Source organism: Populus euphratica, unplaced genomic scaffold, assembly GCF_000495115.2.
Source record: "Populus euphratica unplaced genomic scaffold, PopEup_1.0 scaffold67.1, whole genome shotgun sequence".
In the NCBI taxonomy this organism is placed as follows: Eukaryota; Viridiplantae; Streptophyta; class Magnoliopsida; order Malpighiales; family Salicaceae; genus Populus; species Populus euphratica.
The window spans coordinates 256,417-271,495 of NW_011499914.1; the positions used below are offsets into that span (position 1 = coordinate 256,417).

The following is a 15,079-nucleotide window of genomic DNA, read 5'->3' on the forward strand; positions in this document are numbered from 1 at the left end:
AGGCATGAGTTGGGCTCTAATCAAGAGGCCCAAGAAAAAACTTCTTAATTTCTAAGTATGGTTTTAGGTTGGACCAACCCGGCCCAGTTTGCATGTAACCTAAAGAGAGTGTTGGGGATTTCTCAATAAATAAATAAATAAATTAAAGATTTTCTGAAATGTAAATAATTTATAAAATGAGAGGAATCACAATAAGTAATATTTTTTTTTTCACTTGAAAAATATATATATATTTTTGATCGGATAGGCATATCCTTAATCTTGCTAATAATAAAAATATGAAAATATGAAAAAAAAATAAAAAAAATTAATTTAATTTCAAAATAATTTAAAAAAAAAAAAACAAAATTCATGATTTTTGCATCCTGTGGAGCAGAGGGTGAGAGAAGGGTCAAGATAGGGTTATCTTAAGGTGTCCTCGGGACTCCCAATTCCAAACTCGTGGAAAGAGTTTCTCTATCGTCACCTCCATGCATGACCACATTCCACCATTGAAGGAATAGACCTAAACGTTTGAGGTCATTAGGCTTGTAAAATCCCTACGGATAAAGATTTGAAATTAATTTAACTCTAGAAAATAATTAAATATTATTAAGAAAAATTATTCAGTGTATGGGAACATGAGAGTTGTTCTCTCTCTTGTATAAAAGTAGAATTTATAAATAATTTTTATAGTAGATCTCATATTTTTACTTTTCTTATATGAAAATGTATATGCTAAGTAGTTATACTTTTTATGTGAAGAAATTACAAGAATCAAGAAATTTTTTTAATATATTATTTAAAAAATAACACATTATAAATTATATTAACATTAAATAATGATATGTGGTGTGGAACTCAATGTTATAAAAACATTTATAAATGAAATAAATAAGACAAAGTAGTAAAACATGTAAAATCATAAAAAAAATGATAATTTTAAATTTAATTATTGTATGGAGCTCAAAATTTGCTAGATTGTTTTATTGATCTAATAATAAAAAAATCATACAGGAGATGTTATTTTTGCTGTTTTAACTAATTTTCTAATTTGTTTCATAATTTCATTACTTTTCTACTTAATTTTGTCCTACTTTAGATGCGTTGGTTTTTAACTTTTGTATAAATAATTGATCTAACTTTTTCTTATTAGATTATTAAATAATATATTTTCTTAGAAAATATCAAAATTTTAAATAAAATTATTGACTTTTGATTTAATATTTTAAATTATAAACCGACTCAGATTTTAACCTGTTTGTTTTTGTATTCTAAAAGCATTTTTGAAATAATTTAATATTTTTTATTTTTATTTTAAATTAATATGTATTTGTTGTTTTTAAATCATTTTAATATATTGATGTAACAAAATTATTTTTTTAAAAATAACAAATATTATTTTAATATATTTCTAAATAAAAAATATTTTAAAAAATAATAACAACTCTACTTCTAAAATTATTTTAAATAAAATAAAATACTTGACTCAATGTCAATTCAATGATTGGGATTAAACCAAGTAAACTATGATTTCAACTAATAATTGGTTGAGAAATCATCCCAATGAAATCTTGAATTCAACCGAAGTTAGGATCGATAGGTAGAAGTAAAGAGAAAAGGAAGAACTACTGCACAAACTATAGCATTAATTCTCTAATAAATAATTATAATCTTGTATTTAAAAAATATTATTAAATAAAAAGTTAAGTTGAAACAAGCAACAATAGTCCATACACAATAGTTATTCTCGTAAAGACAAATTAATGAAGGATTTTCATAAAATATGGGGCGACTCTCTAACTTGAAAAAAGGAGATAATTAAATTATTAAAATTTTTGAGAGCTATTGTGATTTTTTTTTAAATAAATGAAGGGGCACAATTGCCCTCTTAAGCCGCAAGAAACTTTATAATATATATATATATATATATATATATATATATATATATAAGTACTTTGTGATATATGATTAGTTATTTTCCTGTAATTGTTTTTGATAATCCACACGGATTGAATTTTTTTTCTTAAGTGTAGTTTTATTGTTCATATGTGGAGGAGCATTGTAATGGATTGGCAACGGACCAGCTAGGATAAGACTCTTATCATGTCCGAATACACATAAGAGATTATCAAGGGAAAACAAAAAAAAAATAACGCAGCAGACACTGTTGACCAACGTTCAAATTTTAATTATTTTTAAAAAAACGTGAAACCATATTTTTTTAAAATTTAAAATTTTTATTTAGAATTAATTTTTTTTATTTTTAGATTATTTGATGTCAAAAATAATTTTTAAAAAATAAATAAAAAATATTATTTTATATATTTTTGATAGAAAAGTACTAATAAAATTAAAAAGAAAAATTAATTTATATAGATACAGAAACCCTGAGACAGTTAAATGATCAGACATCTATCAGAAATACATTAAAAATTCGAAACAAGAAAAATAGAAATCGGTTTACAGATGACTGAAAATGGTGGCATCGTATGAAAAAGAAAAGAAAAGAGAAAAAAGACAGCAGTAATAGCATACGGTGGCAAGGTTTAGCTGCAAAAATGGCCAAATCTCCATACGTGCCTTGCAAATGCAGCTCCCAAGGGACAAGTTGCACCCATTTTCTGTCGATATAGCAACATTGCAGAAGAGAGATAGATGAAGAGTTAAGACTAAATGGGAACAATTGATACAGAGATAATAAATTTCTAGATTTTTGTTTTTGTTTTTTCCCTTATCTTCAATGGAATAGTTTTTTTTTTTTTTTACTTCCTTTTCACGTAAGGATGCGAACCCTCTTCAGTTATAAATTGAGGAGGTTGAAGAAACCCTTTGCAGTTGTTCTTACACACATAATACAAAGAAAATAAATTATTCTTGTATTTTTAGGAAAAGAGTTCTGCCATGGATGCATCTTACTCAGCGCCTTCAATGGTGAGCCTTGACACCACCTTTTTTCTTCGTTTCTCCTCCTGAAGTTGTATGCATAATGTATTTATTGTTCTTAATGTCTTTGGATACGTTGTAATTTGAACTAAGTTAGTGTCTCATTTCATGTGCAAGCACTCGAGTACTTCGCAGATTATGATTATATGCATACATTTCTCTTGCATGTTCTTGCTAGACATCTTACAAGATCTTCAGAGTGTCTCGAATCCATTTTAGATGGACTATGTGCACCACACGGCAGTGAGAGGACACCCTCTGGAGAGGAGGAAAAATCATCCTTTCATTTCATAAAAAACTTGTAAAAGCTAACTACGTAACTCGAGACCAAATGATGTCCTATCTTGGTGGCATTTTTTGATTAATGGCTGTAGATGATCATTTGCCTCTACTTTGGGATACTTGATTGGCTTGGCAAGACTAAATAACCTTAGTTATTGTGTGTGCATTTTCACGTGTCACAATGAGTGAGTATTTTGCAACTTTTAAGCAGATAATGGAGGAAGAAAGGAGATTTGAAGCAGAAGTCGCAGAGGTGCAGGCATGGTGGAACTCAGAGAGGTTCAAGCTAACCCGCAGACCATACAAAGCAAGAGATGTTGTGGCTTTACGAGGAAACTTGAAGCAAGGCTATGGCTCGAATGAGATGGCTAAGAAGCTGTGGAGAACTCTCAAGACTCACCAAGCCAATGGCACTGCCTCTAGGACTTTTGGTTCACTAGACCCTGTCCAAGTAGCCATGATGGCTAAGCACTTAGACAGCATTTATGTTTCTGGTTGGCAGTGCTCCTCAACACATACCAGTACCAATGAACCAGGTCCTGACCTTGCTGATTACCCCTATGACACAGTCCCTAACAAAGTAGAACATCTGTTCTTTGCGCAACAATATCATGACAGGAAGCAGAGAGAGGCAAGAATGAGCATAAGCCGCGAGGAGAGGGCTAGGACCCCATATGTTGATTACTTAAAGCCAATCATAGCTGATGGTGATACTGGTTTTGGTGGCACAACAGCAACCGTTAAGCTTTGCAAGCTCTTTGTGGAGCGTGGCGCTGCTGGTGTCCATATTGAGGACCAATCCTCTGTGACCAAAAAATGTGGTCATATGACTGGTAAGGTGCTTGTTGCTATTAGTGAGCACATTAATAGGCTTGTAGCTGCAAGGCTGCAATTTGACGTTATGGGGGTGGAGACGGTGCTGGTTGCTAGGACTGATGCAGAAGCAGCAAGTTTGATCCAAAGCAACGTGGACACTAGAGATCACCAGTTCATTTTGGGTGCGACTAATCCAAATCTTAGAGGGAAAAATTTGGCCAATCTTTTGGCAGAAGAAATGGCCGCTGGTAAAACTGGAGCTGAACTTCAAGCCATTGAGGACAACTGGCTTGCAGTGGCACAGCTAAAGACATTCTCTGATTGCGTTGTGGACACAATCAAGAGTAAGAATATTGGAGAGTACGAGAAGAGGAGGAGATTGAATGAATGGACGAACCATTCTAGCTATGACAAGTGCTTGTCCATTGAACAAGGCCGAGAGATTGCTGAAAGATTGGGTGTTAACAATCTTTTCTGGGACTGGGACTTGCCTCGGACCAGAGAAGGGTTCTATAGGTTTAGAGGGTCTGTGGATGCGGCTATTGTTCGTGGCAGGGCTTTTGCTCCTCACGCTGATCTTATATGGATGGAGACTGCTGGCCCAGATTTGGCTGAGTGCAGCAAGTTTGCAGAAGGTCTGAAATCAATGCACCCTGAGATCATGTTGGCCTATAATCTTTCCCCGTCTTTCAATTGGGATGCATCCGACATGACCGATGAACAAATGAGGGATTTCATTCCTAGGATTGCTAAGCTGGGGTTTTGCTGGCAGTTCATAACATTGGCAGGTTTCCATGCTGATGCGCTGGTCACCGACACTTTTGCAAGAGATTATGCTAAGAGGGGAATGCTGGCCTACGTAGAGAGGATCCAGAGGCAGGAAAGGAAAAATGGAATTGACACCCTTGCGCATCAGAAATGGTCTGGTGCAAATTACTACGATCGTTATCTGAAGACTGTCCAAGGAGGCATTTCTTCCACTGCTGCCATGGGAAAAGGCAAGTCCCGCATATTTTTTGAACACTAAACAAGGAATTGAAGTAGTAACAGCTTGACAATCTTGAATCCTAATTCTGTTTTGCAGGAGTGACCGAGGAGCAATTCAAAGAGACATGGACCAGGCGAGGAGCTCTCGAAATGGGTGGTGCAGGATCTGAAGCGGTTGCTAAGCCAAGGATGTAAGAGCAGAGCTGCTTTTGAGTATGGTTTAAGGATCACTTAGAACATCGACCAGTTCTTATACTGTGGAACTGGAAGTGAAAAATTTCTGGGAATTACGCCATTCTTGGCTTCTTCTTTTTACCAGCCACATTGTGCTCGTCATCACTTATTCTAGCTCTCTCTAAAGCCTTTGTCAGAACAGGAACTTGTTTATGGTTACTGTTATTCAGTTCCTTCATATGTTTGCAACACTATATGATGTTTGTGCTCTACAGTACTTGCATTTCTTAGCAGCATACCTTTATCTTAGAATTTCATATTGAAACCTACTTTAAATCCAAAAAGAAAAGTATATAATTCAATTTCACCAAAGAGACTCTCACAACTTTGAACTTTTTTTTATTGGAAAATTTCCATGACAATAAATATTAAATGTTTGCAGAAAATATATTGATTGTCTTAATTAATATAAATCCTTGGAACTTGACATTATATTTGTGAGTGGAGTATTTCATAAAACAATTGTAAAATTGATAGTAAAAAAGATAGGTTAACCGGTTAGACTTTAAATTTACTTATTAGAAATTAGATCCAATATATTCACTAAAATTTCTGTTGCTTAAACTGATTTTCTAAAAATAAACAATGTCATTCCCTCCTTGGGGCACAACCACTTCTAGTCATGGCCTATGGTATTGTAAGAGACTGGGTTGCTATTTTTCTTTTCGTGGGCAATGTCAACACTTTATCTTGCTGTTTTTTTTCCTTTTAATATTTTTTTTCTCAACAAAAAGGAAATTAAAGCTGATTATGGGATTAGATTGTGTTTCTTGAACTACCATATAAAAGAAACATAAACAGAGAAGTTAACGTTTCATATGATGTGAAAAAAAAAAAGATCATGACAATTATAAAGTTGAAAGCTTGACTGGCCTACGTAGAGAGGATCCAGAGGCAGGAAAGGAAAAATGGAGTTGACACCCTTGCGCATCAGAAATGGTCTGGTGCAAATTACTACGATCGTTATCTGAAGACTGTCCAAGGAGGCATTTCTTCCACTGCTGCCATGGGAAAAGGCAAGTCCCGCATATTTTTTGAACACTAAATAAGGAATTGAAGTAGTAACAGCTTGACAATCTTGAATCCTAATTCTGTTTTGCAGGAGTGACCGAGGAGCAATTCAAAGAGACATGGACCAGGCCAGGAGCTCTCGAAATGGGTGGTGCAGGATCTGAAGCGGTTGCTAAGCCAAGGATGTAAGAGCAGAGCTGCTTTTGAGTATGGTTTAAGGATCACTTAGAACATCGACCAGTTCTTATACTGTGGAACTGGAAGTGAAAAATTTCTGGGAATTACGCCATTCTTGGCTTCTTCTTTTTACCAGCCACATTGTGCTCGTCATCACTTATTCTAGCTCTCTCTAAAGCCTTTGTCAGAACAGGAACTTGTTTATGGTTACTGTTATTCAGTTCCTTCATATGTTTGCAACACTATATGATGTTTGTGCTCTACAGTACTTGCATTTCTTAGCAGCATACCTTTATCTTAGAATTTCATATTGAAACCTACTTTAAATCCAAAAAGAAAAGTATATAATTCAATTTCACCAAAGAGACTCTCACAACTTTGAACTTTTTTTTATTGGAAAATTTCCATGACAATAAATATTAAATGTTTGCAGAAAATATATTGATTGTCTTAATTAATATAAATCCTTGGAACTTGACATTATATTTGTGAGTGGAGTATTTCATAAAACAATTGTAAAATTGATAGTAAAAAAGATAGGTTAACCGGTTAGACTTTAAATTTACTTATTAGAAATTACTAGTTTGAATCTCACAAATTTTATAATTATTGAAAATTTACATAATTATTAACTTCAAGACCCGTATGATTAGTTAAATTACATATAAGTTAACCTGAACATTTATATTAATAAAAAAAATAATAGTGAAGAAAAAAAATAAATAGAGCAAATTCTTTATTTTCAAGAAAAAGATTGTTTTTTTTTTTTAATGTGTCTTTGTTCTTTTTTCAACAAAATATGGGAGAAGATGGAATGTTAGATAAGTGGAAGAACATTATTATTATTATTATTATTATTAAATAATCTATATAGAAAATGATGGCTGGTTCTCATGTAAGGTATAAACAAAAAAAAAAATTGTATCCAATATATTTTCACTAAAATTTCTGTTGCTTAAACTGATTTTCTAAAAATAAACAATGTCATTCCCTCCTTGGGGCACAACCACTTCTAGTCATGGCCCATGGTATTGTAAGAGACTGGGTTGCTATTTTTCTTTTCGTGGGCAATGTCAACACTTTATCTTGCTGTTTTTTTTCCTTTTAATATTTTTTTTCTCAACAAAAAGGAAATTAAAGCTGATTATGGGATTAGATTGTGTTTCTTGAACTACCATATAAAAGAAACATAAACAGAGAAGTTAACGTTTCATATGATGTGAAAAAAAAAAAGATCATGACAATTATAAAGTTGAAAGCTTGAATATATTATTTATATAATAAAACCGTGTGAGATTTTTATTATATATTTGTTACTGTATAAAATTTTGTATTTCTTTCACTTAGATCCTTTAAATTAAAAAATATCACAAATTATACAATTGTAATTGACACGACGAAAAAATTGTTGTCTTTTCCCAAGTGTAGGAATGTCGAAGTAATAAATAACCCGGCAAGACCGGGATCGAACCACAAGGAGGTTAATTGTACAAATTATAAATAACAACAACAATAACAACAACAATAATAACAATAATAACAACAACAATAATAATAATAATAATACTACTAGTAGTAGTAGTAGTAGTAGTAGTAATAAAGAAGGGGAAGAAGAGGAAGAAGATGATAACTTAGAGATAGAATATTAATATAAGGATTAAACAATGATAATAACAAATGTCAAGGTTAGAGGTTCCACTAATGGTATGTCAAAAAAGTATAGTATAAACTCTTATTATTCAATTGAAAACCACACACAAAGGAGGTTATTCAATTTCACCAAAGAGACTCTCACAACTTTGAACTTTTTTTTATTGGAAAATTTCCATGACAATAAATATTAAATGTTTGCAGAAAATATATTGATTGTCTTAATTAATATAAATCCTTGGAACTTGACATTATATTTGTGAGTGGAGTATTTCATAAAACAATTGTAAAATTGATAGTAAAAAAGATAGGTTAACCGGTTAGACTTTAAATTTACTTATTAGAAATTACTAGTTTGAATCTCACAAATTTTATAATTATTGAAAATTTACATAATTATTAACTTCAAGACCCGTATGATTAGTTAAATTACATATAAGTTAACCTGAACATTTATATTAATAAAAAAAATAATAGTGAAGAAAAAAAATAAATAGAGCAAATTCTTTATTTTCAAGAAAAAGATTGTTTTTTTTTTAATGTGTCTTTGTTCTTTTTTCAACAAAATATGGGAGAAGATGGAATGTTAGATAAGTGGAAGAACATTATTATTATTATTATTATTATTAGGAAGAACATTATATAAAGAAAACGATTGGTCACCGAGCACCCACCTACTGACTTGTACATATTATTATACTACAAGTATTTAAATGATGTAATTAATTTTATGGTTAATCCACATAAATTGTTTTTGTGTCAATGCATTTAAATTTTAATCAATAATATTTTATCATTAGTTAAAAAATCAACACATAAATTGAATCCAAGGGAGAAATATTTAAACATTGATATCTATTTGAAAAAAAAAAAGAGAATATAAATAGAATTTAACTAAAAACTTTGAATTATAATTTCTTAATTGAAAGCTCATATCATAAGTTTCAATTTATAATGCATATGAAATACTTTTTGATAAGATATTTAAAGAAAAAAATTATCTTTTAAACTAGATTAACTCTTATCAAAGTCTTTCAATCAGTGAAGAGATTTACTATAGTTCATGGGTTAAATCATTTATTCTTTTTAATTAAATTATTTTTTTAATAAAATCACAAAGTGATCCTTTAACATTGTTTTAGTTCAATTTTAGTACATAGATTTATTTTTATTATTTTTATGTGGTCCTCCAACTTAAAAAATATCATAAATTATACAATTATAATTGTTTAAAATTGTTCCGATTCTATTTTAATACTGAGGTTTATTTTTATAATTTTTAGGTTTCTGATTTAGAGAGGAGAGAGAAAGGGTTTGCTGAATTATGACAATAAAAAAAGAAAAACTTATTGTTAATATCAATTTAAACCACCAAAATATTATATTTTTGTGTTAAATTATTTCATTTGATGCAGGGAATTCATATGAGATGTTTTTGTACCTTAAAAGTTTATGAAAAACAAATTTGAATTCAGATTGATTTTTAATTTCAAGTTGACTTTAGTTTTTGGGTTTTTTGATACCAATAATGAGTTTCTCATAATTTGTGTAATGTTTTATAAATGTTTTGTGTTCAAAATAAGTTATAAAACAAGTTTTTGAATCAAGAAAACATAAGTCCTAAATTTTCAATCTCTATGTAGGTTGGAATACATGTAAAACAAATGAGTATAACTGTCAAAGCTAATTATATTGATTGAGTCTAACTGCTATATGAGACCCAAAGTATTTAGGTCTGATATAATTGTTTGACTAAAAAGCCTTGAGCTAAACAAAGATTGAGTCTAACAACTATATATTTTGAATCTGGCATGAATCACGTAGCTTTTATATATATATATATATATATATATATATATAGACACACATAAAGTTAACAAGAAAACAAAGATATCTTGGGTGTTTGTACTAGAATTTCAATTAAATTTAATTTTTTTATTTAAAATTATTTTTATATATTTTTAGTTTATTTTGATGTATTGATATCTAAACTTATTTTTTAAAAATAAAAAATATATTATTATAATATATTTTAAAATAAAAAATATTTGAAAAACAACTTCTTCCTTGTCCCAACACCTTTTAGGTAATTAGCTAAAACAAAAGGAAGAATATTAGCGTACCTTAAGAGCTTGTTTTATAGCCTCCACAACGTCAGACACCAAGCCATTCTTCTTTATCTCTTCAATGTTATGATTTTGGCTGAATGCATTACCATAGTCATTGGTTCCGAAATTTATCATGAAAAGTGACGAGTCAGCCTTCGTGCAGTCTATCAAACGTAACAAAGTGTAAGATAACAGGAACAAGATTCAAATTTAGAGGCCTTTCTTTCAGTTCTACTATATAGAGTTAGTGTATTGATTGAAGGTCTGTTACAAGTTTAATAACTACATGATGAGAGGGAGGTATATGGTAGTAACCACCTTTGACATTGTTACAGTATCCTTTGAAATAATCATCCAACCATCCAAGTTGTACACTGAGAGAAGGCGGTGCCCAATCTAGGATGATTTTCTTTTTTGCAAGAACTTCCTTTGACAAGGCTGTGGGTTATTTTCTGAAATGGTTTTTTAGATATATTAAAATAATTTTAATTTATATTTTTTTAATATTAACTTATTAAAATCATAAAAAAAAAATATTAATATAATATTTAAAATACTACCAATTTCCACATAAATTAGGCACCACTAGTTTTTTTTCTTTAAAAAAATTCTCTGTGTCGGTCGAATGAGATGAGCGCGTCTAAACACACACGCCACAAAAGAGCGCTTCACCTCTCTTTTTCTCTGGGGTATTCTCGTAACTTCTTCTATAATTTCTACTATAAAGTAGAACCTCGAGCCTCGGGTTCCTCACAATTCCGATATTAGCAATTAGCCAATACAAAAAAAAAATCCCTAAATATTCTCTTTCAATTCTCAATCTCTCAATGTATGTTTCGTTCCTAAATTTCTCTTGAATATTGGTTGACTGCTTAATCTTTGGTGTGATTGGTTGATTGCTTAATCTTTGGTGTGATTGATTGATTGAATTGTGTTCTCGTCCATAATTTCTACTATAAAGGAGAACCTCGAGCCGCGAGTTCCTCACAATTCCGATAATAGCAATCACCCAATACAAAAACAATCCCTAAAGTTCTCTTTCAATTCTCAATCTCAGTGTATGTTTCGTTTCTAAATTTCTCTTGAATATTGGTTGACTGCTTAATCCTTTGGTGTGATTGGTTGATTGCTTAATCTTTGGTGTGATTGATTGATTGAATTGTGTTCTCGATTTGATTAGAAATCGTTTTCTTTTTGTTGATTTTGATAGATTTTCAAAGGATCTGTCTTTTTTTAAAAAAATTATATACATATTCGGGATCTGTTTCTTTAGGGACTTAATGACTGCTATCAATTTGGTTAAAAACAAGATGACAGATAATTTTGTAGGTTAGGTTATATCTTGATCCTTGATTGAAAAAAAATTAATTATTATTTGGAAAGGCATGATTTTTTTAATGGTTCTTATGATTTTGTGGGTTGGGTGTAGGCTTCCATTTTGATTGATTTCTATTTTGAGGGTGGCTGAATTGATTGATATGTGAAAGATATTGTTAAAGAGTCTGAAAGTTTAACCCAACTGAATCTGCAGTGTTTGGTCATATCTAGGGCTGTTATTGATATGTATCCTAGAGGGGTTGGTGGTGATGTTGTGATTGATTTTATGAAATCTGTTTAATCTGCGTGGTGGATGTATTTATCTTTTTGATAATATTATAGGATCCATTGACGCATGATGAATTTGTGGGGCTGTGAAAAATAGTGTTTTTTTTTTTTTTACCTGTAATTAAAGTTGGCTGATCTTGTCTCTCTGTTTGTTATATGTGACCAGATGCAGATTTTTGTGAAAACTCTCACTGGCAAGACCATCACCCTTGAGGTGGAAAGCTCTGACACAATCGACAATGTAAAAGCTAAGATCCAGGACAAGGAAGGGATTCCCCCAGATCAGCAAAGGTTGATCTTTGCTGGGAAGCAACTAGAGGATGGACGCACACTCGCTGACTACAACATCCAGAAGGAGTCCACCCTCCACTTGGTGCTTCGACTTAGAGGTGGTATGCAGATCTTTGTCAAGACTTTGACTGGGAAGACCATCACCTTGGAGGTGGAGAGCTCCGACACCATTGATAATGTCAAGGCCAAAATCCAGGATAAGGAGGGCATCCCTCCAGACCAACAGAGGCTCATCTTTAGTTAAACATATTTTTTTATTTATAATTATCGTGATGACGACCGAATCTTATATTTTCTGAGCTTGATATGATTAATATCTGATTAAGTTTAGTTTTTAGCTTATTCTAACAGCTATCTCTCTTCTTAATAAACCAATTTGTGCTCTTAATAAAATTCTATGATCTCAATAAAACCTTAGAAACCCTCTTCAAGTGAGTGATTAAGGGTGGAAAGATGAAGGGTGGTGTTTGTATCAGCTCGAGGATGGACGTACTCTAGCTGACTACAACATCCAGAAGGAATCCACCCTTCACTTGGTGCTCCGCCTACGTGGTGGTATGCAAATTTTTGTGAAGACTTTGACTGGGAAGACCATCACCTTGGAGGTGGAGAGCTCCGACACCATTGATAATGTCAAGGCTAAAATCCAAGATAAAGAGGGCATCCCTCCAGACCAACAGAGGCTCATCTTTGCTGGCAAGCAACTCGAGGATGGGCGCACTCTCGCTGATTACAACATCCAGAAGGAGTCCACCCTTCATTTGGTGCTTCGCCTCCGTGGTGGTATGCAGATCTTTGTCAAGACCCTCACTGGGAAGACCATAACCCTGGAAGTCGAGAGCTTGGACACCATTGACAATGTGAAGGCCAAAATCCAAGATAAGGAGGGGATCCCACCTGACCAGCAAAGGTTGATCTTCGCTGGAAAGCAGCTTGAAGATGGAAGGACCTTAGCTGATTACAACATTCAGAAGGAATCCACTCTTCACTTGGTGCTGCGCCTTCGTGGAGGAATGCAAATCTTTGTCAAGACCCTGACTGGAAAAACCATCACCCTGGAGGTTGAGAGTTCAGACACCATTGATAATGTGAAGGCTAAAATCCAGGACAAGGAGGGGATTCCACCAGACCAGCAGAGACTGATCTTTGCAGGGAAGCAGCTTGAAGATGGAAGGACCCTGGCAGATTACAACATACAGAAGGAGTCCACTCTACACCTTGTGCTTCGCCTCCGCGGTGGTTTCTAAGCTGGTGATGATCCTCTACGGTCAGGTGTTTGTGTCCCAGTCGGTGTTACCGGCTGTTGTTGGATGGAATATATGAAGTTGCTGAAATACCATGTACGTTTTGCTGTTTTGCTATTGTTTTCCATGTCTGGTTTAAAGAAGTGGGAAACTTGTCTTTGATTCTCTGCAATAAATTTCATCCTTCGAACAAAGATATTCCTGATTGTCTTTGAATTTCACCAAAAAATCTACACTAGTAGTTTGTATCGGCTAATTTTTAGGCACCTTCAAGTATTTATCGATAGCCGCTCCGTGATGCTTTTTGAAAAAAGTTCAACAAATTTACACGGTATCCAAATTAGATTTGCTTGAACGTGCTCCTGGGAAAAATCTTCAGTTGTGCTTCAAAGTTTCACTTGATGAAAGTTGAAACCATGATCTACTTTGTTCATTGCCGTGCAAACAGTTGGATTTCTTGGCTGTGCTTTCTACAATTACTAACTGATTTCTAACTCAACAGAATAAAACGTCTGCTTTTGAAAAAATATATTAAATGATAAATTAAGAAATAAATTGTGAGTTGCTTATAAAAGAATAGAGTGGTAAGCGATATAAATGTAAATATTTTATTGTCGTTGTGCTCTTTGTTTTATGTGGAGATTTACTTTATTACTAAATATATATGTGATTTTTGTTTCTATTACAAGTAACTGGGAAGAATTTAAAGATAATTTATAATGATTTTTTGAAGGTATTATGAAATTCTCCAAATCATTAAAGAAATTAATCACTATTTAAAAAATAACTAAATTAAACAATAACGGTTGTGGTATTGATTAAAAAGTAAACTAAGGAAAGTAATAAAAAACAAAATAAAGTCTAGAAGTTGTTAGGATTGAAAGGCGACGCCGATGCCCCTAGCTTAAGGAAAAATGCACAAGGGCGCCGCATGGAAGTCGTTATTCCGCGTGGGAGTTTTGGAATTGAAATTGTGGTGGCATTTTACGCCGATGCCCCTGGCTTAAGGAAAAATGCGTGGAAGTTTTGGAATTGAAATTGTGGTGGCATTTATTTAAAAATATATTAAAATAAATATTTTTTATTTTAAAAAAATTATTTTTAATATTAGTATATTAAAAAAATTTAAAAAATTATTAAAAAACATTTAAAATTATTAAAATATTAGTTGCACGAGTCTTAACTTTCAAACTATGAGTCTTAAGTTTCAAAGGTTTTCTAATTATTTAAAAAAATTTAAATTTAGGTTGATTTTTTATTAGATCCTCTAAATTTTTTTAAAAAATTTGTAAGTATGAATATAGTCATTCTACCCCTCTCTTCACTTCTTAGAAATTTCTCAAAATATGAATGTCAACATAGCTTCCTCTCATCTTTTTTTTTTTTTTTAACAATTAAGTATAAAACTCACCCTTCTCAAGTTTCTCTTTAACTTTTTTTAAAAAATTTAAAGTATAAAAGCTTATTTTTTTTTTGATAAAATTAAATATAAGACTCACTCTTCTCAAACTTCTCTCAATTTTTTAGAAATTATTAAAAAACATTTAAAATTATTAAAATATTAGTTGCACGAGTCTTAACTTTCAAACTATGAGTCTTAAGTTTCAAAGGTTTTCTAATTATTTAAAAAAAATTAAATTTAGGTTGATTTTTTATTAGATCCTCTAAATTTTAAAAAAAATTTGTAAGTATGAATATAGTCATTCTACTCTTCACTTCTTAGAAATTTCTCAAAATATGAATGTCAAC

General features: G+C 31.9%; 2 protein-coding genes across 4 annotated transcripts; both read left to right on the plus strand.

The window, feature by feature from the left end:
* Positions 1-2,724: 2,724 nt before the first annotated feature.
* On the plus strand, positions 2,725-6,695 carry LOC105134342 (isocitrate lyase). Of its 3 annotated transcripts, XM_011038714.1 has the most exons (4): positions 2,729-2,913; positions 3,419-4,899; positions 6,139-6,260; positions 6,347-6,695. In XM_011038714.1, exons 1-4 carry the CDS (start codon positions 2,884-2,886, stop codon positions 6,442-6,444), a joined length of 1,731 nt encoding a protein of 576 aa, XP_011037016.1. In that variant the 5' UTR covers positions 2,729-2,883; the 3' UTR covers positions 6,445-6,695. The 3 variants fall into 3 exon arrangements, with proteins under 3 accessions (XP_011037019.1, XP_011037017.1, XP_011037016.1); XM_011038717.1 differs by lacking the exon at positions 6,139-6,260 and having other exon boundaries at positions 2,725-2,913; positions 3,419-5,021; XM_011038715.1 differs by lacking the exons at positions 6,139-6,260; positions 6,347-6,695 and adding an exon at positions 5,108-5,456 and having other exon boundaries at positions 2,726-2,913; positions 3,419-5,021.
* A 4,227-nt stretch (positions 6,696-10,922) lies between these two features.
* On the plus strand, positions 10,923-13,586 carry LOC105134343 (polyubiquitin-like). Its single transcript, XM_011038718.1, has 3 exons — positions 10,923-11,019; positions 11,962-12,325; positions 12,531-13,586. The coding sequence occupies exons 2-3, from the start codon at positions 11,962-11,964 to the stop codon at positions 13,331-13,333; spliced, it is 1,167 nt and encodes a 388-aa protein (XP_011037020.1). The 5' UTR covers positions 10,923-11,019; the 3' UTR covers positions 13,334-13,586.
* The last annotated feature ends 1,493 nt before the right edge of the window (positions 13,587-15,079 follow it).